The sequence below is a fragment of the Mesoplodon densirostris genome, chromosome 8 (assembly GCF_025265405.1).
Source record: "Mesoplodon densirostris isolate mMesDen1 chromosome 8, mMesDen1 primary haplotype, whole genome shotgun sequence".
Classification (NCBI taxonomy): domain Eukaryota; kingdom Metazoa; phylum Chordata; class Mammalia; order Artiodactyla; family Ziphiidae; genus Mesoplodon; species Mesoplodon densirostris.
In genome coordinates this window covers 90935608-90962205 of record NC_082668.1, presented here as the reverse complement: position 1 = coordinate 90962205, position 26598 = coordinate 90935608, and the positions used below count along the sequence as shown (strand labels likewise).

The 26598-nt window shown below is 38.7% G+C and overlaps 1 protein-coding gene across 1 annotated transcript in view; it reads right to left on the bottom strand.

Annotated features, from left to right (window-relative positions):
* Positions 1 to 4658: 4658 nt before the first annotated feature.
* The window catches only part of PDK1 (pyruvate dehydrogenase kinase 1), a 39775-nt gene continuing 17835 nt past the window's right edge, over positions 4659 to 26598 (bottom strand). The window contains exons 9-11 of the mRNA XM_060106413.1: positions 14114 to 14224; positions 10598 to 10711; positions 4659 to 8255 (exon numbers count right to left, since the gene is read on the bottom strand). Coding sequence (XP_059962396.1) covers positions 8115 to 8255; positions 10598 to 10711; positions 14114 to 14224 — 366 coding nt within the window. The 3' untranslated portion in view covers positions 4659 to 8114. The remainder of the gene's footprint in view (positions 8256 to 10597; positions 10712 to 14113; positions 14225 to 26598) is intronic.

Genomic DNA, 26598 nt, shown 5'->3' with positions numbered 1-26598 from the left:
TTTTTGTAGAATTCCTCAGTGAAACTGTCTGGTCCTGGACTTTTGTTTGCAGTTAGTTTTTTTTTAAATTATAGATTCTATTTCACTTCTAGTGATCAGTCTGTTCAAATTATCTGTTTCTTCTTCACTCAGTTCTGGCAGGCTGTTTGTAGAAACTTGTCCATTTCTCCTAGTCTGTCCAATTTGTCATATAACTGTTCATAGTATTCTCATAATTTTTTGTATTTCTGTTGTATCAGTGGTTGTTTCTCCTCTTTCATTTCTTATTTTGTTTATTTGGGTCCTCTCTCTTTTCTTCTTGATGATCCTTGCTAGAGTTTTGTCAATTTTATTTCTTTAAAAAAAAAAGCTTAGTTTTTTTTCTTTTCTTTTTTTAAAATTCTCTATTTTATTTCCTCTCCGATCTTCATTTCCTTCCTTCTGTTGACTGGGTTTTGTTTGTTCTTCTTTTTCTAATCTTCTAGGTGGTAGTTTAGGTTGTTTGAGATTTTTCTTGTTTCTTGAGAAAAGCTTCTATTGCTATGAATCTCCCATTTAGAACTGTTTTTGCTTCATCCCATAGGTTTTGTGAGGTTGTGTTTTCATTGTCATTTGTCTTGGTATTTTCTGATTTCCTCCTTGATTTCATCGTTGACTCACTGTTTTTTTTTTTTTTTTTAGTAGCATGTTATTTAGTCTCTGTGTGTTCTTTCCCCCCACACACACCATGTTTCTTTCTGTGGCTGATTTCTACTTTCATACCATTGTGGTCAGGAAAAATGCTTGAAGTAATTTCTAGCCTCTTAAATTTGTTGAGGCTTGTTTTCTGACCTAGTACGTGGTCTATCCTAGAGATTGTTCCATGCGCACTTGAAAAGAATGTGTATTCTGTCTTTTGTTTTTGGATGTAGTGCCCTGTAGATATCAGTTAAGTGCAACTGGTCTAATGTGTCATTTAGGACCTTTCTTGCCTTATTGATTTTTCTGTCTGGAAGATCTGTCCATTGATGTTAGTGGGGTGTTAGTCTCCTGCTATGTATTCCTGTCAGTTTCTCCCTTTGTGTCTGTTAGTATTTGTTTTATACATTTAGGTGCTCCTATATTGGGTGCATATATGTTGAGTGTAATATCCTCTTGTGTTGATCCCTTTATCATTATATAATGTCCTTTGTCCTTATGGACTTTGTTTTAAAGTCTATTTTGCCTGATATGGGTATTGCTACTCTTGCTTTCTTGTCATTTCCATTTGTGTGAAATATCTTTTTCCATCCTCTCACTTTCAATCTATGTGTTTTGTGCCCTGAAGTGAGTCTCTTGTAGGCAGCATACTGAAAGGTCTTTTTTAAATCTAATCAGCCACTCTGTCTTTTGATTGGAACATTAATTCATTGACATTTAAAGTAATTATTGATAGGTATGTACTTATTGCCATTTAAGATCTGGTTTTCCAGCTGAGTTTTGTAGTTCTTTGTTCATTTCTTCTCTTTGTTTTTCCTTCTGTGGTTTGATGGTTTTCTTTTCTATTATGCTTGAGTTCCTTTCTTTTTAGTTTTTGTGAATCTATTGTATGTTTCTTTGTTTTGTTTTTTGTTTGTTTTTTTTAATTTTTTTTTTTTTTTGCGGTACGCGGGCCTCTCACTGTTGTGGCCTCTCCCGTTGTGGAGCACAGGCTCTGGACGCACAGGTTCAGCAGCCACGGCTCACGGGCCCAGCTGCTCCGCGGCATGTGGGATCCTCCCAGACTGGGGCACAAACCTGTGTCCCCTGCATCGGCAGGCAGACTCTCAACCACTGTGCCACCAGGGAAGCCCGCTATTGTATGTATTTGATTTGTGGTTACCCTGGTTTTATCTACTTGCTTTAGACTGATAGTCACATAAGTTCAAACATATTCTATAAAAGATCTTTCTTTTCTACTCCCCTCCCCCACATTTTGTGATTTTGATGTAAAATAGGACATCTTCACATTTATCCTTTTGCTGTTAATTGTAGTTATCACTTTTACAAAATTTGATTTTTTGTAGTCTGTGTACTGGCTTACTTAAGTGACCTTCAATCCTTTGATATATTTACCTTTCCTATTGTGATTTTTCCTTTCCTATAGATTCTTACTTTTGTATTTAGAGAAGACCTTTCAAGGTTTCTTTCAGGGTAGATTTGGTATTGCTGTATTCTTAGTTTTTGCTTGTCTGAGAAATTATTTTTCTCATTCTACTCTAAATGAAAATCTTGCTGGGTAGAGTATACTAGGTTGAAAGTTTTTGCCCTTTCAGGACTTTGAATATATCATGCCACTCCCTTCTGCCCTACAAAGTTTCTGCAAGGAAATAAGCTGATAGCCCTATGGGGGTTCTCTTGTAACTGACTTTGTTTTTCTCTTGCTGCCTTTAGAATCCTCTTTTAACTTTTGCCATTGTAATTATGGTATGTCTTGGTGTAGGTCTGCTTGGGTTCGTCTTGTTTGGGACCCTCTGTGCTTCCTGTACCTGGATATCTGTTTCCTTATTTATGGTTGAAAACTTCCCAAACCTAATTTCTTCAAATACATTTTTGATCCCCTCCTCTCTAACTTCTCCTTCTGGAGCCCCTATTAGGGGTTGGCATGCTTTATATTATCCCATAGATCTTGTCTGTTGCTTTCATTTTTTTTCCCATTGGTTTTTCTCTCTGCTGTTCTGATGGGGTGATTTCCATTATTTTATCTTCCAGATCACTTATTCATCCTTCTGTGTTATTTAGTCTGCTATTCATTGCTTCTAGATTGGTTTTTATCTTGGTGATTGAATTGTCTAATTTTAATTGGTTCCTCTTTAGAGTTTCTAGTTCCATGTTACAGTGATCTGCATTTCTATCGATACTCTTTCTTAATTCCTTTAGCATTTTTATTACCTCCTTTTTGAACTAAGGGTCTAGTAGACTGAAGTCTGTTTCATTAATTCTTTCAGGGGATTTCTCGTGTTCTTTTAATTGGGAGTAGTTCCTCTGCTTTTTCATTTACTTGTTTCTTCTAAAATCATAGAGACAGAGAAAGTTATCTACTGTGGTCTTGAAGGGGTGTTTTTATGTGGGAACATCCCTGTGTAAGACTGTGAGTCCAATATTTTTGGTGCAGGGGCTGTTTTTGGTATGGAGGCCAGTCACGTATTTCCTTAAGAGTGTGCTGGCCATTATTCCCTTCATAGAGGGTGTGATTGTTGTTGTGGTGTCCAGAGCCTTCACTGGGCCTCCTCTTTGCTCTGTGGCTGTCATATCCCTGTGAGGGATGGGGTTTGCCGCCTGGTTGTTGGAAGAGAAGCCTTGAGGGTCAGGTTTGATAAGGCTTCATTGCCCTGAAGTGTGTGCTGTGTCTCAAAGGAGGTGATCGCTGAAGCAATTGAGGCCCCTGTGGTCACAGCAAACCTATGTGCTGCCCATGCAGGTATGTTCAGTTCTGCCTGGAAGCAGCCCAAGGTCGCGTTGCTTTCTCCGTTATGTTCATCCCAGACCTAGTACTAGGCTGTAGTGTGGGGTGGGCTGGTGCTGTGGCTGCAGGAATGGAGGTGTTTGTGCTGCTGCCTGGGACTTGGGCTGCCTCCATGACAGGCCTCTCCCAGGACCTGTCTGCCCCAGATATGGCCCCAGGTTACAGTGTGGGGTGGGTGGAACTGGAGAGCTCCCACTGGGAAACAAACTGCTGTGTATTCCTCCCCAGGGACTGTCTGCACAGAGAGATGTGTCTCTGTGGCACCACTCTGTGTGTGTGCTGGCAGTGGGTTCCGATGCTGGACCTGTGCCCCACTGTTCACATGCTGACAATGAGCTCTGAGGTTTGGCCTAGACCACACCCCAGGCCCTCCAGGCTGTCTCCATGCAGTTAGACAGAGTCCTATCCCAGGACCTATCTGCCCGAGATTCAGCATCTTCCCACTCTGCGTTCTAGCAGCCCTGCTCTGCACGCCTTTGGGACTGGGAAGGGCATGAGGTGGCAGCTGTCAGTACTGATCTCCCTCCGCCCTGATCGCTAGGCAAGTCAGCATGCACACACTCCCTGCAATCAGAGTCCAGGCCACTCCAGCCTCTCCCAGCAGACCTCCCAGCAGGCAAGGGGGCTCCCCAGAGTGAGAGCCTACCCATGGGGACCTTTCCTCCTTCACAGATCCCTCCCAGGGGTGCTGGTCCCATCCTGATGCCTTTTTTTCGTTTATGTGTTTGGTCCTACCCAATTACATGGAAAATCTTTTCTGCAGCTTTGGTTGTGTAAGAGATCTTCTGCCAGTTTCCAGTTGGTTTTATGTGAGAATTGTTCCACATGCGGGTGTATTTTTGATGTGTTTATGGCGTTAAGTGAGCTCCACATCCTCCTACTCCACCATCTTGATCCTCCCTCCCCCAAATGGTTTTATATCTATAATAATATAGAATTTCATGGCCACCCAATTTTATGGTCATCTCATGTCATAAATTCGAAAAAGCTGGCAATCTTGTCTCTCGCTATTAAAAGCCTATGGTTAATGACTGCTGAAGAAACGTGAAGGGTGGGTAGTATATGCCTAATTATTTCCAAACGTGTAAACAGAACAAAAGGTGCAGTAATTTAAGAATGCCAGGACTAAGCAAACCAGCAGTGTGTTTTTTGCCATACATAAAATACTTCACGCCACATTTTTTCAAGTGCATTCAGTTTGACTATAAGAAAATTTAATTTGGGGGGCCAGAAGTTAATCATATACAGTATTTGCAAACCAGCTTAACTCAACCCTGATTACCCATCTGTTTAAAACTTCACATTTATGGCACAGCAATGGAAGATGCAAACTGAAATTGGTTTTTTTTTTTTTTTTGGCTTCCTCTCTGATTGGCTGTTCACAAGGCCACAAAGGGACCCTAACACTAGTAGTCTGTTTCCCTGGTTCTTTAGCTATGCCGTCCTTTTATGGAACTTGTTGGCTTTAATAATGAAGGGAAGATTGATGGTCATATCCCATTGATCAGGAACAGGACAGGAACCTATCTTTGACTAGAGGAGTTTAATTTTGACTTTCGGCTGGTACAAGCACACAGTAATGCTGGTTAAATTAAGGCTTTTCCTATATTACTTATATTGTGAAAAGTTATTCAAAGAGTATACTAACATAACCTCTTGAAAATCACATAAGAGAAGATGTTCATTTATGCAGTAAGTCAGTCATCTGTGGATGTTTGGATAATGAAAATCTAGCATAACTCAAACCATACAAACTACTGCCTGCTTTGGCAATTAGAATACACAGGGAAATCTAAACACTTCCTCTACCAAGCATGGTGAGGTGCACTATGAGCCATGTAGCTTCGACTTTTTTTTTTTTGGCGGTATGCAGGCCTCTCACTGTTGTGGCCTCTCCCGTTGTGAAGCACAGGCTCCGGATGTGCAGGCTCAGCGGCCATGGCTCACGGGCCAAGCCGCTCCGCGGCATGTGGGATCTTCCCGGACCGGGGCACGAACCCGTGTCCCCTGCATCGGCAGGCGGACTCTCAACCACTGCGCCACCAGGGAAGCCCAGCCTCGACTTTTTGAATGTTTACAGAAAGCTGACCCTTGATGATGAAAGAGACCTTTATTTTAAAAAACAATTATATTAAAAAAAACCTAAATTGGGTCAATTTATTTTCTGAGTAAGAGTTGATCCATGTTTTCAGTTTATTGCCATACACAAAACATTTTATAAAATAATAGGGTAGACTGCCACTTCAACATCTTCATGTAAAAACTTCACAGTGCAAGAAAGTGATTACCATTAAGTATGAAGACATCTAAAGCCAGCTAGTATTTTAAGTACAGGGCAGAATACTTTTTGTGATTCTTCCTAAAAAAAAAAAAAATGTTGGCATATTCTTTAAATGCCCAGGTTACAAAAATCACTTAGTATCCATTTCTTATCTTTTAGTATATTTTTAAAATCTACATGGCATCATACTAAATGCTGGTGAGGAAAAATAGTGTAAGAATCTAAAAACTTTTCAGGTAGCATAATAATTTAAAACCATCTAGGAGAAAGCATTCCCCCAAATATTTTTGTATGTAACTTTGTGTCCCTTACCACAGTAACGAAGTGAAAAAGCCATTATACCTTAAAAAGAAGCTAAAGGAAAAGATTTCACTCTTCCTTTGAAAACACAATTTCTTAGCTCTTAAATAAAGAGAAACTTTAATTCTGTGTGTGTGTGGGTGGATCGTAAGTAAAAATATCAAATTTATGTCAGTTGTACAAATGTCTCATTTAGGAAAGAAATACTTTGATTCAAAGGATTTGAAACTATTTCATCATTACAAGTGTAATTTTAAGCTAAAAAAACCGTGACACATTGAACTAATATAAATCATCCACTAGCATATCCTATTGTTTATCATAAAATCCATAATTAAGGAGTAATAGGTAAAAGATCTTTTTCCAACATTTGGTCCCATCAGCTAATCAGCCCTGGGCAAACCCCACACACCCCGAGTTTCAGGATCCTCATCTCTTATGTGAGAGTCCTGGGCTAACGGCCCTTTAACATCCCTTCCAATTTACAAATCTGTATAGCACTGTTAAGCTTACATAATCCTTTTGAGAATGAGGTGTTTCAACTCAATGTATTTTACCAGATAAAGTTCCCCATTTAAGTAGTAAAGCTGTTCTTTAAACATTTAAAATCTTACTTTAAAATTTATTTTCAGTGTACTTCCCTGTCACCTTAAAAGATGAGGTAAGACTAACAACTTAGTCTCCTGACTTTCATGATCTCTTAGACCAGGCGACTGACAGTGATCAGCAGATACAGCTTGAGCCCTCACTCCAATTCTGGGCAGCTTTGGGCTATACTTTGAGTCTCAAAAACGAAGATGATACCACCTGTTTGGTATCTCTGTCTTAAAGCCCAACAGAGTTATCATAATATACTGAATATACCAAAAATTTGTATACTACAAATTAACATTCGAATGCAAACATTTGAATGTGATAAGCCCAAGGTGACTTTTTCCTGATAAAGTATAGATATTTTTCATAACATGTTTTTTGTCAATACCTGTGCATTTACGGTTCTAATCCTTTGGTTTCCTGACTCTTCTGTAGCCAACTTGTCTCTTGCTTCCAATTATGCTTCTAATTGCACCAGTTTGTTCCTAGAGTCTAGAAGTCTGACCTTTCAATAGGTGAAAACCAAAATCTAAAGATCTGTTATGTTAGCAAATGTGGTATCATCATTACTCACTTTAAAAGCGTGGCTTCCTAACTAGGTGAGGCATCAGACTCATCTAGGAAGTGTTATAAAAATTGAGATTCCTGGGCTCCAGCCGCAGCGTCTGATTCTGTATGTCTGGAGTAGGACTCAGAAAACCTTTCTCAAAAGCTCCCCCAGGTCATCTCAACAATTGTTAGTACAGTTTTGGGGACTCACTGTTCTGCCCTCAATTTCTTAAATTCAATTTAGAATTTTAGCAGCTGTTAGGTTTTAGTATAAAAATTTCCCATTGCATTAATCACAAGCATATTCAAAGTAGATTGCCCATGATCTTGGCTTAGTTCCATAGGAAATCAATCATGACAATCCTTTGCAATAAAATTAAAACATGATAAATTAACTTCAGAGTGAAGACAATGCATGTAGGTGCTGAAAGGTGGCTGGTTCTACACTTAACAGGGCAACTGTTTACTACTTTAATTGTAGTCAGTCATGTAAATCTGTAGATCATCTTATTACATCTGTCATTACTAAATAAAGGCTGGCAGAACTCCTCTAAAACAGAAAGATGGCTAACTGGCTAATCGATATTAAGGAAATGTTTCTAGCAGACATAAAAGTATTTCTTAAAAAACAACACAGCTTCCTGTAGAAACCCAAAGACTTCTACGCTTCTGAAGTCTACTGTAAAGAGAAAGTTGACCAGAACTACAGTTGTTTAAAAATGTTCAATTAACTGTGAAAATTTAAGTGCAAAATAGGTACAATTTCATCCTTTAGGAGATTTAACAGGCATAAATGGAATTTAACTTACCACTTATTCTATCTACCCAAATAGTTAACTGTAAAAACGACACATGAAGTATTTGGTATAATGTAGTTCTGAACACCATCCCTTCCAAATTTAATAAAAAAAAAAACACATCTGGATTTTCCAGGGGTCCCAAGTGTGTCTAGGCACTGCGGAATGTCGTCATGTCTTTTGGTTCTCTGCTGGGAACACACCAGTCGTCAGCCTCATGGTTGGTGTTGTAATGCTTCCAGGCAGCTTTGTTATACACCGGGAGTCTTTCTATTGATTCTGTTGACAGAGCCTGAAAGTCAAAGCAGGACCTAAATCAGACATTTTTTTAGAATGCATTATTTGAGAAAATCTACAATGGCAAAAAGGTTACTACAAATTAAACAATACTTTATTGGATTTGTATTTTATCAAACATAAGACCATCTACATACATTTTAAAATAGAGCACATATTTGAAATGTGTTATTTACTAAGCCTATGGCAACTGCTTGATGTGCATGTTGAGTTTATTGCTTGCGGTAATTCTCCAGACAGCCTGGGAGCTGCTGGATTGAAGTTTTACACACGTGTGATAGACATTCTTATAAAACATGACAAACAGAAGTTGGTTAACTGAAGAAGTCAGTTAAGTGTAAAAGCATAAAAATTCACATATGTACCTTAACATGTAATCGTACAATCATTTAATGAAATCTGGGTTTGATCCTGTGTCTTCTCCTACATTAAAGTCACCAATGTTAGTTACAGCATACATGATTTCTGCATCATGCAGAGTTAACCCTCTGTATCACCACCCCACCCCCGCATGCATACCAAAGTCTGCCCATGCTCAAGTCGCTTATATAAAATACTGTAGTATCTGCGTATCATCTTTACATATCCTCCTGTATACTTTAAATCATCTCTAGATTAATTATAATAGCTAATACAAGGTAAATGCTATACAAATACAATGTAGATATTATGTAAATAGTTGCTGATGTGCAGCAAATTCAAGTTCTGCTTTTTGCAACTTTCTGGAATTTCTTTTTTCTTCAAATATTTTTGATTCGTGTTTGGATCTATGGATATGGAACCCAGGTATACAGAGGGCTGATTGTAATTTCATGTTTCTAACATATTATCACAATTAATTCACTGTTCTATTTCAGCTTCCTGTGTATCATTGAGATAAACTATGTTCCTCATTATCTTCAAATTAGGAATTTTGGTAGGGTTTCAACCTTAAGCCACAGGTATTCCCCAAGATGTAGAAAATATTGAACTGGAAGTTTCATTCCAATAATAGTAAGGAAGGACCTTAATTATTCTATAAGACTTCATGTATTCTATTTTTTTCCAAAATGGAGCTAGAAACCTTTCACCTATACATCATATTCTCTTTATGCTGGAACTCCTTGATCTATAGACTCAAACAAAAATGTTACATTTGATGATAAAAAGGGCATCATGAAGGCAGTGTTTTTAAGTTCCTCACAATTGAGATGGTTCAAAAAAAGAAAATTATCTTGAAAAAAACCTTTTCAGACAAATTTTACTTTTTCTTTTACTTTTTTAACTTTTTCTGGTCTTTAGCATTTCCTATAAAATAGGTGCCATCTAGTGGCCAGAACAAGAAACTAGCGTCGCTAAAAAATTAGGTACCAACAGCCCACTGCTGAACTAATCCAGCGCTTTCTATCCCTGTAATTTATACTGATTTGTCAGATAAACACATGGAACAACCCAGGCAAGTGTGTTTCCACCAGGTGAGCTATATGCTTACGAAGAGTCACCTGTAATTGTTCCTAAATCTGTTAATATACTTAAATCTGTCATTGTAATTTAATCTAAGTATTGCTTTTAACAAAGCAGAAAAAATGGGCGGGAGGGGGTTCTTTGAAAACTAAGATGAATGTTTCATAAAGACTCATGAAGGAAAGCCACATAAAAATTGCTGTCAAATCAGAAGACAACTGTAAGGAACTGCATAATAATCAACAAGGATTATGCACTTGGCTGTTTCTTTGATTAAAGAAACCAAAACAATGTATTGTAAGTATAGCTTCTGCAAGAAAGACAATTGAAACTTCAATCTGCAGACCCATATGCAAATGAAAGGCCTCAGCAAGTACAGCAAAAGGCTGGTGAATCAATGTCAATTCATGTGTCTTATCTTACAAATTTAATTTTAACATAAGTTTTTTTTTTTTTTTCCGGTACGCGGGCCTCTCACTGTTGTGGCCTCTCCCGTTGCGGAGCACAGGCTCCGGACGTGCAGGCTCAGCGGCCATGGCTCACGGGCCCAGCCGCTTCGCGGCATGTGGGATCCTCCCAGACCGGGGCACAAACCCGTATCCCCTGCATCGGCAGGTGGACTCTCAACCACTGCACCACCAGGGAGGCCCTAACATAAGTTTTTGACTCCCCACTTTAACCCAGTTTTTTTTTCTATTAACAAAGTCCTGATCATTATAGATGAGCATTTCTTACCTATAGTCAAAGAGATCATTTGTCAAAACAGATGAGATCCTTGTTATAAAAACTTTTATATTTTAATAGCACGAGGTAGAAGAAAATTTCATTACAGTTAAATGCTGGCATCTTATAATCAATGAAGTATCATTAAGTCCAGAAGACTATGGTCATTACCTTAATGTAGATAACCGCATCTGTCCCATAGCCCTCTAGGGAATACAGCTTTAGGTCTCCTTGGAAGTACTGTGCATAAAGGCGTGATATGGGCAATCCGTAACCAAAACCAGCCTGTTTGATGAGAAAAATGAAATTCTATTCGGAAAGCCACATACTGAAATACTTCTCTAATTAAAATAAACGTTATTGGAGTATCCCAGGGCTATCAGAGCCCGCATCTAAAAGATCAGTTAATACTTAAGTATTAAAAATGATCAAGCTGCAGCCCAGTTGAGTACTGCATTAGATGGCTTCCCTCTGGTCATTTAAAATTTCTCATTATTCTTATTTGTATAAAACGACCTATGGGGGTCTAGAAGAAGCACATTTCTTCTCTTCTTTATTGCCCTGCTCCAGAGCATCCCAATACTGCTTTTGGTGATACTATATAAAACATGGCCTCTCTCAGGAGCAAGAGTAGAAAGAGCCTGGTGGCAGCCTAACAGATCTATGTCATGGCCTCACACCATGAACTGCAGCCCATGTTCTGAACCTGAAGAGATCCCTAATAGTTCTCTTTTAATTCTCACTGACAGGTCACTTCCCCTGCTTAAAAATCTTCGAAGCACCTCAAAACCCACCCCACCTCCATCATCCCGACCCACTGCCTAAAAATCCAAGCTTCTAAAGAGCTTTCAAGACTGTAAGATCAGGTCTCTCCACCTACTCTCCAGTCCAGCTGAAGTAAATCTCCTGCTCTTAAGTCCCTCAAACAGATCATGTTATTTTTCACATCTGTGTCTGTTCCCAGTATCTGGAATGGCCTTCTTTACCTGGATAAATCCTACCAATTCTTTAATACAAAGAAGAACATTTGGATAAATGTAAAAAAGGGTTTTATCACCAACTCAGATGTTCAATGACGTTCCATATAGTACTTCAGTAAAGAGTGTATGTGGATTCAGGAATCAGTGCTATTAACAAATCCAGGCTCTGGCCTTATCTACCTCTATCATGTATTACTTGATTTTTTTAAACCAGAGTTTCTGTTTACCCCTCCAAATCAACTATCCATTCTCCACATTTCTCCTTGCCCTGGGAGGCTGATCTGAACTGATGTCAGTGGATTTCTGTGCCCTCTGGTTCCAGTGGGTATAGCCAATGGGGAACCCAGTAGGAGTTCCAAGGGAGTCAAGTCAGGGTATTCATCCCCTGCTTCTTTCTCACTGAGGTTGCTTCCCCTGGGCAGGCTAGGTCCCTGGAGAGTAAGCAGCTGCTCTGCAACTTTCCCTTCTGGGTTCTGCTATCTTCTCCTTCTCCCTTTGAGTCAGGGTGGTGACAGCTCTGCTGCTGCTAGCCAGGATTCCTGTGCTATCCCACCCCTATTTCTATCATTTGTCTCTTCATAGATAAGCCTTCCTTGAATTATCATTTGAGCTATCTCTTTCCAGGTGGGACCCTGACTGATACATTAAGTGGCTCTAGAAATGGCCCCAGGAAAACTGCATGAGCAGGTGGCTCAGGATCCCATGGTACCTGATCTACTTTATCACTGCCTCTCCCTGAACCTACCACACCTGTGGACCCATCAGGCTTCCCCTGTAAGTAGTTAACATAAAAGTAAAACAGCATGGGCCTGGTCCACTGCTGGATCTACAGTGTCCCACACCAGCCAAAAGGGGACTGCCCTTTCACTACAGCCCCTCTCAGGGCCGGGCCTGAAGGACAGGAGTGAAAGCAAATCCTACCAGTGGGTGGAATTCAAAGTGGAACACCTACATGGACCATGGGCAGTGGCAAACGGGCTGGCTGGTCAGAGACTTGGAAAGAACAAAACTGGATTAACAGAGAAGGTCTGGAAGAGGGAAGTGTGGACAGTCCTCTCTGAAGAGGCTTACAGTGTGAAGACATTCCATCCATGTAGATGCCCACCAGAAGGCATCCACGTGGAGGAAGCTCTCAGTAATCAGGTATGACCTGATGACCACTCCTGTGGAGGTCAAGCAGCCTTTCCCCAGCTGCGCCAGTGCTTGCCTACTGGGTCCACTTACAAAGGGGTCATGACATCAGGAATGAGGCTCTGTAAAAGCTTAACAATAGGCTTACCCTCAGTAAGGCTGTGTAGATGTATGGGCAGCCTGTGCCACATCAAGCCTCCTGTTTTCTTAAAAACTCAAGTAAATTTTGCATCCTAAACAAACACTTACATGGCATTTACTATGTGCCAGGTACTATAAAAAAGTATTTTAGATATATTAACTCAATCTTTATAATAATTCGATTTTTTTTTTTTGCCACACCACGCTGCATGTGGGATTTTAGTTCCCCAACCAGGGATCGAACCCGTACCCCCTGCGGTGGAAGCACAGAGTCTTAACTATTGGACCTCCAGGGAAGTCCATAATTCAAAATTTAAAGATGGGGAAACTATGGTATTGAAAGGTCAAAAATATTCCTAAGGCTACACAGCTAGGATGTAGTACAGCTGAGAATGGACCAGACAGTTTAGATTCATAGTCTGGACTAGTACACTATGCTGCTCTCCACAAAAATTCTACAATGTTTGTTCACTACAAAAGCAGCATATCCCTTTTCTCCACTTCTTAGAGTAAAATCAGAATCTAAGAAGATACTAGTGTTTATCTGACCTTTTCTGTCCCACAGCACATGGATGCCTACCCATATCTCAACTTGAAAAGCACATTCCTAGAGCAATCATTTTAAAAGTTTGGTAAGATGTGAACTGTATTACAGTTGTAGCTACAGAATCTGTGCTGTGTAACTAGAATGTGCTGTGCAATTAGAATGAAGTCCTTTTAGTAACTTCCTAGGAAAGAGTCTAAAATAGACCCATCTTATACTGTTTGTAATCATGTTACAGCATAACTCCAGTGTATATGCCAGAGAACCTTCAAAGCCTGGAAGAACAAGAGTTTTTCCAGAATTACAGGTAATAGATCTGGCGAAGTGCTTTTCTGGGTGTTGCAGGACCATGAATGAGTCCATTCAAAAGCTAACCTTATTAAAACCTGAAAATAGGTGACTATGATCAATTAAAAAACCCATCAACGCAATTATCATTTGAGCCATTTTCAGGTTGGCAGGTAAACTGATCAGAGCTCTAGTCATACTTCTCAGTCTCAAAACATGTAATCTTTCTAATTACAAGTACTTGAGGGGAAAAAACAAACAAACACTGAAGATTAAACCAAGTACTAGTAAAGCTGGTAATTTAGGCTTCACATTAGAGATAGTATATCAAAGTGTGGTTTACCACATGGAAACTACTGACACACCACTATTAACCTTGGCAACAAGAACTCTAAAACCGTACTCCTTGTCCTATGCTCTTATCATTAAAAAAAAAAAAGCATTTTAAAAACTATAAATTCAGAGGAAAGTGGGTTTTTTTCCCCCCTAATAGCTTCCTTTCGTCCTTGTGGTGAAACCTACACAATGGCTTAACTGATTTATGTGGTAAATTATTTTATGACAAGTCACAAAAACCTGCTTCACAATTTCTTGATCACATACCAAGGGCACTGCTCGGGACGTCTCAACACGAGGCCGGGGTGCAGTTGAATACATGTAGTTGAAGAGTCGGTCAATTTTCCTCAGAGGAACACCACCTCCTCGGTCACTCATCTAAGGTAATAAAGGATCATGGCCTGTCACCAAGTCCCAGAAACAGCAAAATACCAACACATGCTGTGTCACCATTTAACTGCTGGCTGAAAAGCTCTGCTTTCCAACATGAATACCATGCAATCCAAGTTGCGAATGTAAACACTTCCCTCACTGCTGGACTTAACCCCTTTAATATGTAGAATTCTAAGACATAAGGAACTCCACTGTAATACAAATTTCAATGCTGTGGCTTTGTGTAATTATGCAGTCACACTAATGATGCAGTACAGCACACAATGGGGCATAGGCTTAGCTTATCTTGGATGTAACAATAAATTTGTAATTCCTTTCTGTCAGGCAGTTTGGCAACCAGATGAAACATGCATGTACCCTTTGACACAACAATGTTTATCCTGAGAAAATAATCCAAAAAGCATGCTAAGTATGTATGAGAATATCCATCACAGCACTGTGTAGAACAGCTAAAACTGGATTACCACCTAAATAGGGGGCTATTTAAGTAAACTAACACACATTCTAAAACAGAATACTATTTCGCCACTAAATATTAGGTAGAACCGTATGTACTGGCATGAGAGGCTCATAAAATATTGCTAAGTAGCAAAAAAAAAAATGGAGAAGCATTTATGACATTCTAATTCTGCAAAAATTATAAAGAAGTCTAACGAAATATAATTCTATTGTCAATGGAATTTTGAGTGACTTTCTTCTTTTGGGGTTTTAGTTTCTTAATTTTTTTCCACAATTACCTCTAATATGGAAAAAAAAAAGTATAATTTCCATTTTCAGGAAGGAAAAAAACAGAACCATTTCATTGTGTTTTAGAGTCTCATCTACAAGTAATTTCACAGCATAGTCTCCCAGACAACTTTCTGGTGAGTTATAAAGGACATAGTTCTTTACATTGTTCTTATGTCATTTTCCAACTCAAATCATATGGTAGATTGAATTTAGTAATTTATTTAGATTGTCTTCATTGTTTTCCTTCAGTTAACATGGACTTGTTTTCCTAGCTATCGTACAGCTTATCTTCTAATCTACTTCAGCCATTTTCCCTTGTCACAAAATCTAAATTGATTCTATCTATAATATTAACATGGTTGTGAGATACAAACCTACTTTTAACAAATGTATATAGATATACAGATAAAAACTGTATGGAATGATATGTATTAAAAAGCCAATTTGAATGGCTTATAGCTGAGTTTTTATATAGTCTCTAAAAAATTTATGTGTACATCTATTACTCTCACAATGGAAATTCATAGCTATTTTAATTTTTAAAATACAAATCTGCTTTGAAATATCATTTGAAGACTGGCCTCTGATGTCTATAATTAGATAACTACAGTATAAAAATATACAAGAACTTTATTAAGAACTTGTATATGTAGCATTATGCTTGAAATTGTTCTTGGCTGTGAATTCAAGCCCTGTGAAGAGATTCATTTTAGTAAGATGAATGAAGGGCTCTGGGTATTTTCTGAGATCCATCAATTTGTTAATTATTCATCCTCTAATTTAATGCTCTGCTGCACATTTACTGGTAATATGAGTCAAGTGTGGTTCTATAAATATGAAGTAAACAACACATTAGATACCAAGATAAAAAGGTACACTTCAATAAATATTTCCTGATTTTCCTTAACCTTTTGGTCAGAAACACTACAGCAATCCAGCAGGTATGAACAAGAAGTGATTTCTAGCCATAGGTTAGTATGATACAAGCAGAGAGTGGAAAAGAAAGGCCAGGGGTGACTCTGAGAAGTGTCATCTCAATAGAGGTGAAGGGGTAATCTAAGCCATGGAAATAGTTAAAAATTGATAAAGGTAACTGCTTTTGCTTTGCAGCCAAAAATGCAATAAACTGGAACCAGTACATTTTTGAAGTGGTCAAAAGAGTCTCCAAGAGAATTGTAACAGGTATTATAACAGAACCTGAGTTCTTTGGGAAAAAGGGACAGAGGGAATAACGGAGAGACAGACAGACATGTTTGGTCTGCATGTATTTAAGACAAGAAGAATGGCACTCTGATGACAAATATATTGAGAAAGAGATGTGAAAACTGAAAAACTCTAAAGATTATTTGAAGAAAAAGTCAAGAATCATAGAAACATAAGCCTACACCAAGGAAAAGGAAAGAGATTGTGAAAGAGAAGGGCAGTGTGGAGTAATGTCAACAGGAAGGCAGAGGAAGAGAAGTTTGCCAATTACTTTGAAAATTTTCTCCTCAGCGCATGAAATCACCACCTCTCAATGTCATCTGAGACCTGCCATCCCTAACGTCCTGTTTCCCATAACACTAGGCTCCCTGGGCTAATATATGTGGATTTTCAGGTCCACAGGAAATGAACCACTACTAACTTGATGACAGGTCTGAAGGCAGGAAATTTACTAATCCTGAATTCACCCATAGCTCCTGAAGTTTCTTATTCAACAGCTTTTTAAGGTCCGGTTTGTAAAATTGCCAACAGTGAATGAATCAAGACAGTTAAGTTTTAATTTATAAGACATGTGGCTATAACACTTATGTTATTTACTCGATATAGACCAAACACCAAATCTGAAACAGTAGCTAGACTTGTAAGTCAGAAAAAAACAATTCTTTCACAGGATTTTTAGCAGAGGGATAAAAAGTAAAAAAAAATGTCAATAATTTCAACAAGCTAAAAGAATTGGGGAAAAAAAAATCCAGGCCTTGATCCTGAAAAGTCTAGAGTAAGTGATGGGGATGAAAGCTCTACTGAAGAAAATTAAAGCAAGCATTTAACATGGAAAGTGCTAACAAGAGCAGATGCACTCATGTGACCTGGATGTGAGGAGAGCCTGATATAGCTAAGGACTTGTACAGAAGCTTCTGGAACAGTCTGTTCAAAACCCTTATAAGCCTTTCTTTTTTTAAACAGCTTTATGGAAATATAATTCACATACCATACTATTCACCCATTTAAAGTATACAACTCAATGGTTTTTAACATACAGGCATACCTGTCAGATATTGTGAGTTCAGGTCCAGATACCACAATAAAGCAAATATCACAATAAAACGAGTCACTTGAGTTTTCTGGTTTCCTAGTGCCTATAAAATTATGTTTACACTTATCCTGTAGTCTATTAAGTGTGCAACAGCAGTATGTCTAAAAAAATGTACATAAACATTAATTTAAAAATATAAAACAAAAAACAATTAGAATAGCAAAGATCACTGATTGCTATAATAAACACAATAATGAAGAAGTTTGAAATTTTCAAGAATTACCAAAATGTGACACAGAGAAATGAAGTGAGCAAACGCTGTTCGTAAAATGATGCCAACAGACTTGCTCAACGCAGGGTTGCCACAAACCTTCAGTTTTTTACAATAATGCTGCAAAGTACAATAGAGTGAAGCATCATAAGACAAGGTATGCCTCCATTCACAGGTATGTACAACCACCACCACAGTCAATTTTAGAGTATTTTCATGAAACCACAGGCTCTTTACTGATTACACTCCTAAGCAACCACTAATGTATCTCTTGTCCCTATATATTTGTCTATTCTGGACTTTTCATATACATTAAATCATAATGGGTGGCGTTTTGTGATTAGTTTCTTTCACTTAGCATATTGTTGTCAATGTTGTAGCATCCATGTTGTAGCATGAGCCAATACCTCATTCCCTTTATGGCCAAATAATATTCCATTGTATGGATGTACCACATTTCTGTTGATCTATTCGTCAGCCGATGAACATCTGGGTTGTTTCTAGATTTTGGCTACTGTGAATAATGTTTCTATGAACACTCATGTATAAGTTTTTGCTTAAATACCTGTTTTCAAGCTTTTGGGGCATATACCCAGGAATGGAATTGCTGGGTTATTATGAACCTTTCTTTATACCAGACAGAGTCCCTAAGCAAAGCCTGTCCCCCAGCACAGAATGAGTCACTGATGAGTGCTGAAGAGCTCAGTGAACCTTGATCCATACAGTGATGGATGACCACAAGTAATGGAAAGCAGCTGCAGACCAGCATGCTAAAGCACAGGAAACACAAACAGAAAAAGGTATGAGAAAGATCATGCGGCAGCACAACTGATGCCCCAAAGCAGAAGACATATGGGACTTATTTTGAATCAAACAGACCTTAATAAGCAAGTAGCTAACACATAACTAACCAAAAAATAGGGACACATTAGCATCTGGACTGGAAAAAAGTGACACATTCACATTACTTTTTCAGCAGAGAATATTCCCATATATTTATTTGTGCCTCATTCTTTTATATGAATAGCCAAGAGGGATAAACAGAAAAGAATTCAGAGGAAACAGTACAGAGAGCTGAAGCATTTTAATTTTTTAAAAAACAACTAATATCACTATTCTCAGAGTGATTTTAAAAAAAGATGAAACCAGAACAGAATACTACAAAAAAAAAGGAATAAGAAAAAAGTTCCTGGGAAATTTATAATAGAAATAAGAATTCAATAGAGGAGTTGGAAATTCAAAGTCAAAGAAATCTCAAAGTAGAATGAAAAGTTCAAGATATAAAAAACAAGAAGAAAAGATAAAAATCAGAGGGCCATTTCACAAAGTCCAACATCTTTGAAATATGACTATCAGAAAGAGAAACAGTAAAGAAGAAAGTATTTCAAAGAAACAGTGGAAATTCTAAAGGACCCAGCTCAATGGGTACAAAAAGGCTCACATCAAGTCACATCATTATGAAATTTCAGAACAGAGCTGAAGATCTTAAAAACTCCAATTAAACAAAGAAAACAACAAAACCTGTCACTTATAGCTGGTCACTTACAAAGGAACAGGAATTGGAATAAGCATAAGTCTTCTCAAAAGGAATAGCAGGAGTGACGTCAGCAGAAACAGTGGAGAAAGGACCTCCAAAACGTCCTCCATCAAAGCACCAAAGCAAAAAGGCAAAAATTGCTAGGACTCTGGAAATTAACCAAAGGCTTGTAGCAATCTGGAGAGTATTGACTCAAGAAAAACAATAATGAGCTTTGTGGTATTTTAACTTGGCTTATTCCCACGTCCCATTCCCCCACCCATCAACAACTTGCAACCAGAGTTGCCTGGCAGCCACTGGGAAGACTATCTTTCTCTGACCTGATTCTGTGCCCCCCAGTGCAAAAAAGGCTTCCGTGCACGTACCCCCCATCCTCAGAAACACTTGTCAAAAACACTTAGAGGTAACTAATTAATTAGACAGCTGCCTGAGGCAGTCTACGACAGTTAAGGCAAATAATAGGCTACCCAAAAAACTTAGTAGGAAAAGCTAAGGAATGAGATGTCCATAGGGGCTTAGAAAAGCTCAAGGATATCCTGAAATATAGAAGATCATGCTCATGCCCAGGGCTATGTTCAGGAAGAACCTAAGAGGGTCCTAATCCTTCACCTCTGACTGACCTTGAGGCTCTGTACAAGCAGAACCTGAAGGTTAATTCAGAGTTGTCAACTGCCGGGCTAAACATTGAAGGTGTGCCCCAATACGCACACAGAGTCTCTTGAAAAAGACTGGGAGAAGGCATTTAAAGAAACCTCAGTCCAATGATTAGTTGACTACTAAGCAGAAAGCACACACAACAAAGAATATAGACATTATAGAATTAGTTTTATAATGAAAAGTCACCAAACAAACAACTACCATCAACAACTTTAGGGACCTGGAAAGTAACTGATCTTCAGAGTTGTTGCATAATATATATATTTTTTTACACCACACCCAATTTTCTTTATTAATATCTTACACTAATATAGTACACGTGTAACAATGAATGAACCAATAGTGATATGTGATTATTAACTAAAGTCCACATTTTGTTCACATTATGCCTTTTTTTCCATAACAGGACACCCCATTACGTTTGATTGTCAGGTAAATGTCTCCTTAGGCTTCTCTTGGCTATGATAGTTTCTCAGACTTTCCTTGTTTCTGATAACCTTTCAGAGTTTTGAGGAGTTCTGGAGAGTATTTCATAGACCGTCTCTCAGCTGGGATCTGTTTGATGTTTTGCTCATGGCTTGACTGGCGTAAAGGGTTTGGGGAAGGAAGACCACAGAGGTAAAGTGCTCTTCCCATCACATCCCATCAGGGGTTCCTACTATCAACATGACTCATTTTTTTTGGTTATGGTCTTTTTTTAAAAAAATATCTTTATTGGAGTATAATTGCTTTACACTGCTGTGTTAGTTTCTGCTGTATAACAAACTGAATCAGCTATACATATGCATATATCCCCATATCCCCTCCCTCTCGTGTCTCCCTCCCACCCTCCCTATCCCACCCCTCTAGATGAACACAAAGCACTGAGCTGATCTCCCTGTGCTATATGGCTGCTTCCCACTAGCTGTCTATTTTACATTTGGTAGTGTATATATGTCCATGCCACTCTCTCACTTCATCTCAGCTTACCCTTCCCCCTCCCCGTGTCCTCAAGTCCATTCTCTACATCTGAGTCTTTATTCCTGTCCTGCCCCTAGGTTCTTCAGGACCTTTTTTTTTTTTTTAGATTCCATATATATGCGTTAGCATATGGTATTTGTTTCTCTCTTTCTGACTTACTTCACTCTATATGACAGACTCTAGGTCTATCCACCTCACTACAAATAACTCAATTTCGTCTCTTTTTATGGCTAATATTCCATTGTATATATGTGCCACATCTTCTTTATCCATTCATCTGTCAATGGACACCTAGGTTGCTTCCATGTCCTGGCTATTATAAATAGAGCTGTAATGAACACTGTGGTACATGACTCTTTTTGAATTATGGTTTCCTCAGGGTATACGCCCAGGAGTGGGGTTGCTGGGTAATATGGTAGTTCTATTTTTAGTTTTTTAAGGAACCTCCATACTGGCTGTATCAATTTACATTCCCACCAACAGTGCAAGAGGGTTCCCTTTTCTCCACACCCTCTCCAGCATTTATTGTTTGTAGATTTTTTGATGATGGCCATTCTGACTGGTGTGAGGTGATACTTCACTGTAGTTGATTTGCATTTCTCTAATGATTAGTGATGTTGCACATCCTTTCACGTGTTTGTTGGCAATCTGTATATCTTCTTTGGAGAAGTGTCTTTTTGGGTCTTCTGACCATTTTTGGATTGGGTTGTTTTTTTGATAATGAGCTGCTTGTAAATTTTGGAGATTAATCCTTTGTCAGTTGCTTCATTTGTAAATATTTTCTCCCATTCTGAGGGTTGTCTTTTCATCTTGTTCGTGGTTTCCTTTGCTGTGCAAAAGCAATTTTAAGTTTCATTAGGTCCCATTTGCTTATTTTTGTTTTTATTTCCATTTCTCTAGGAGGTGGTTCAAAAAGGATCTTGCTGTGATTTATGTCAGAGTGTCCTTCCTGTGTTTTCCTCTAAGAGTTTGATAGTGTCTGGTCTTACATTTAGGTCTTTAATCCATTTTGAGTTTATTTTTGTGTATGGTGTTAGGGAGTGTCCTAATTTCATTCTTTTACTTGTAGCTGTCCAGTTTTCCCAGCACCAATTATTGAAGAGGCTGTCTTTTCTCCATTGTATATTCTTGCCTCCTTTATCAAAGATAAGGTGATCATATGTGTGTGGGTTTATCTCTGGGCTTTCTATCCTGTTCCATTGATCTGTATTTCTGTTTTTTTGCCAGTACCATACTGTCTTGATTACTGTAGCTTTGTAGTATAGTTTGAAGTGCAGGAGCCTGATTCCACCAGCTCCATTTTTCGTTCTCAAGATTGCTTTGGCTATTCGGGGTCATTTGTGTTTCCATACAAATTGTGAAATTTTTTGTTCTAGTTCTGTGAAAAATGCTATTGGTAGTTGATAGGGATTGCATTGAATCTGTATATTGCTTTGGGTAGTAGAGTCATTTTCACAATGTGGATTCTTCCAATCGAAGAATATGGTATATCTCTCCATCTGTTTGTACCATCTTTAATTTTTTTCATCAGTGTCTTATAGTTTTCTGCATACAAGTCTTTTGTCTCATTAGGTAGGTTTATTCCTAGGTATTTTATTCTTTATGTTGCAGTGGTAAATGGGAGTATTTCCTTAATTTCTCTTTCAGATTTTTCATCATTACTGTATAGGAATGCAAGAGATTTCTGTGCACTAATTTTGTATCCTGCTACTTTACCAAATTCATTGATTAGCTCTGGTAGTTTTCTGGTAGCATCTTTAGGATTCTCTATGTATAGTATCATGTCATCTGCAAACAGTGACAGCTTTACTTCTTCTTTTCCGATTTGGATTCCATTCATTTCTTTTTTCTTCTCTATTGCTGTGGCTAAAACTTCCAAAACTATGTAAAATAACGGTGGTGAGAGTGCACAACCTTGTCTTGTTCCTGACCTTCAAGGAAATGGTTTCAGTTTTTCACCACTGAGAATGATGTTCGCTGTGGGTTTGTCATACATAACCTTTATTATGTTGAGGTAAGTTCCCTCTATGCCTACTTTCTGGAGGGTTTTTATCATAAATGAGTGCTGAATTTTGTCGAAAGTTTTTTCTGCATCTATTGAGATGATCACATGGTTTTTATCTTTCAGTTTGTTACTATGTTGTATCACATTGATTGATTTGCATATATTGAAGAATCCTTGCATTCCTGGAATAAACCCCACTTGTTCATGGTGTATGATCCTTTTAATGTGCTGTTGGATTCTGTTTGCTAGTATTTTGTTGAGGATTTTTGCATCTATGTTCATCAGTGATATTGGCTTGTAGTTTTCTTTCTTTTTGGCATCTTTGTCTGGTTTTGCTATCAGGGTGATGGTGGTCTCGTAGAATGAGTTTGGGAGTGTTCCTCCCTCTGCTATATTTTGGAAGAGTTTGAGAAGGATAGGTGTTAGTTCTTCTCTAAATGTTTGATAGAGTTTGCCTGTGAAGCCATCTGGTCCTGGGCTTTTGTTTGTTGGAAGATTTTTAATCACAGTCTCAGTTTCAGTGCTTGTGATTTTATATTTTCTGTTTCTTCCTGGTTCAGTCTTGGAAGATTGTGCTTTTCTAAGAATGTGTCCATTTCTTCCAGGTTGTCCATTTTATTGGCATAGAGTTGCTTGTAGTAATCTCTCATGATCCTTTGTATTTCTGCAGTGTCAGTTGTTACTTCTTTTTCATTTCAAATTCTATTAATTTGAGTCTTCTCCCTTTTTTCCTTGATGAGTCTGGCTAATGGTTTATCAATTTTGTTTATCTTCTCAAAGAACCAGCTTTTTTATTGATCTTTGCTATTGTGTGCTTCATTTCTTTATCATTTATTTCTGATCTGATCTTTATGATTTCTTTCCCTCTGCTAACTTTGGGGGTTTTTTGTTCTTCTTTCTCTAATTGCTTTAGGTGTTAAGGTTAGGTTTTTTGTTTGAGATGTTTCTTGTTTCTTAAGGTAGGATTGTATTGCTATAGACTTCCCTCTTAGAACTGCTTTTGCTGCATCCTATAGGTTTTGGGTCGTCATGTTTTCATTGTCATTTGTTTCTAGGTATTTTCTGATTTCCTCTTTGATTTCCTCAGCAATATCTTGGTTATTTAGTAGTGTATTATTTAGACTCCATGTGTTTGTATTTTTTACAGATTATTTCCTGTAATTGATATCTAGTCTCATAGTGTTGTGGTCAGAAAAGATACTTGATATGATTTCAATTTTCTTAAATTTACCAAGGCTTGATTTGTGACCCAAGATATGGACTATCCTGGAGAATGTTCCATGAGCACTTGAGTAGAAAGTGTATTCTGTTGTTTTTGGATGGAATGTTGTATAAATATCAATTAAGTCCACCTTGTTTAATGTACCATTTAAAGCTTGTGTTTTGTTATTTATTTTCCTTTTGGATGACCTGTCCATTGGTGAAAGTGGGGTGTTAAAGTCCCCTACTATGATTGTGTTATTGTCGATTTTCCCTTTTATGGCCATTACCATTTGCCTTATGTATTGAGGTGCTCCTATGTTGGGTACATGTTTACAGTTGTTATATCTTCTTCTTGGATTGATCCCCTGATCATTATGTAGTGTCCTTCTTTGTCTCCTGTAATAGTCTTTATTTTAAAATCTATTTTGTCTGATATGAAAATTGTTAATCCAGCTTTCCTGTGATTTCCATTTGCATGGAATATCTTTTCCATGCCCTCACTTTCAGTCTGTATGTGTCCCTAGGTATGAAGTGGGTCTCTTGTGGACAGCATACATACAGGTCTTGTTTTTGTGTCCATTCAGCCAGTCTATGTCTTTTGGTTGAAGCATTTAATCCATTTACATTTAAGGTAATTATTGAGATGTATGTTCCTATTACCATTTTCTTAATTGTTTTGGGTTTGCTTTTGTAGGTCTTTTCTTTCTCTTGTGTTTCCTGCCTAGAGAAGTTCCTTTAACATTTGTTGTAAAGCTGGTTTGGTGGTGCTGAATTCTCTTAGCTTTTGCATGTCTGTAAAGCTTTTAATTTCTCCATCAAATCTCAATGAGATCCTTGCAGGGTAGAATAATCTTGGTTATAGGTTTTTCCCTTTCATCACTTTAAATATGTCCTGCCACTCCTTTCTGGCTTGCAGAGTTTCTGCTGAAAGATCAGCTGTTAACCTTATAGGGATACCCTTGTATGTTATTTGTTGCTTTTCCCTTGCTGCTTTAATATATTTTCTTTGTATGTAATTTTTGATAGTTTGATTACTATGTGTCTTGGCATGTTTCTCCTTGGATTTATCCTGTATGGGACTCTCTGTGCTTCCTGGACTTGATTAACTGTTTCCTTTCCCATATTAGGGAAGTTTTCAACTATAATCTCTTCAAATGTTTTCTCAGTCCGTTTCTTTTTCTCTTCTTCTTCTGCAACCTTCATAATTCGAATATTGGTGCCTTTAATGTTGTCCCAGAGGTCTCTGAGAGTGTCCTCAATTCTTTTCATTCTTTTTCTTTATTCTGTTCCCTTTCTCTTCTTTGTTTGCACAACTCCTGGGGTTCAGCTTTGGATTTGGCCCTGCCTCTGCATGTAGGTCACCTGAGGGTGTCTGTTCTTCGCTCAGACAGGACAGGGTTAAGGTAGCAGCTGATTAGGGGGCTCTGGCTCACTCAGGCTGGTGGGGAGAGAGGTGTACAAAATGCAGGGTGAGCCTGCAGCAGCAGAGGCTGGCATAACACTGCAACAGGCTGAGGTGTGCTCTGTGTTCTCCCGGGGAAGTTGTCCCTGGATCACGGGACCCTGGCAGTGGCGGGCTGCACAGGCTCCTGGGAGGGGAGATGTTGATAGTGACCTGTGCTTGCACACAGGCTTCTTGGTGGCTGCAGCAGCAGCCTTAGCGTTTCATGCCCATGTCTGGTGTCCGCGCTGGTAGCCGCAGCTCGTGCCCATCTCTGGAGCTCGTTTAGGCTGTGCTCTGAATCCCCTCTCCTCACACACCCCGAAACAATGGTCTCTTGCCTCTTAGGCAGTTCCAGACTTTTTCCCAGACTCCCTCCCGGCTAGCTGTGGTGCACTAACCCCCTTCAGGCTGTGTTCACGCAGCCAACCCCATTCCTCTCCCTGAGGTCTCACCTCTGAAGCCTGAGCCTCAGCTCCCAGCCCCAACTCGCCCCAGCAGGTGAGCAGACAAGCCCCTCAGGCTGGTGAGTGCTTGTCGACACCGATCCTCTGTGCAGGAATCTCTCTGCTCTGCCCTTGCAGCCCTATTGCTGCGCTCTCTTCCGTGGCTTTGAAGCTCCCCGCCGCCCGCCACCCCCCCGTCTCCGCCAGTGAAGGGGCTTCTTAGTGTGTGGAAGCTTTTCCTCCTTCACAGCTCCCTCCCCAAGGTGCAGGTCCTGTCCCTATTCTTTTGACTGTTTTTTCTTTTTTCTTTTACCCTACCTAGGTATGTGGGGAGCTTCTTTCCTTTTGCAAAGTCTGAGGTCCACTGCCAGCGTTCAGTAGGTGTTCTGTAGGAGTTGTTCCACATGTAGATGTATTTCTGATGTATTTGTGGGGAGGAAGGTGGGCTCCACATGTTACTCCTCTGCCATCTTGAAGGTCTCCATGTTATTTTAAATGTTTAATTTTCAACAGAAATTATAAGATATACAAAGAAAAGAAGGAAGAAAGTGTGCTCTATACACAAGGGTAAAAAAGGAATCAATAGAGACTATACCTGAGGAAACTCAAATTTACTAAACAAAGACTTCAAATCAGCTATTTTAAATATGTTTACAGAACTAAAGGAAATCATTTCTAAAGAAGTAAAGTATGAGGATGATGTCTCACCAAATAAAGAATAGCAATAAAAAAAAAAAGAAATTATGTAAGAGAACTAAATAGAAATTCTGGAGTTGAGAAGTGTAATAACCAAAACAAAAAAATTCACTAGGAGGGCTCAACAGCAGACTTAAATACTTGTAAGAAAGAATCATCAATAGTGATGACAGGTCAA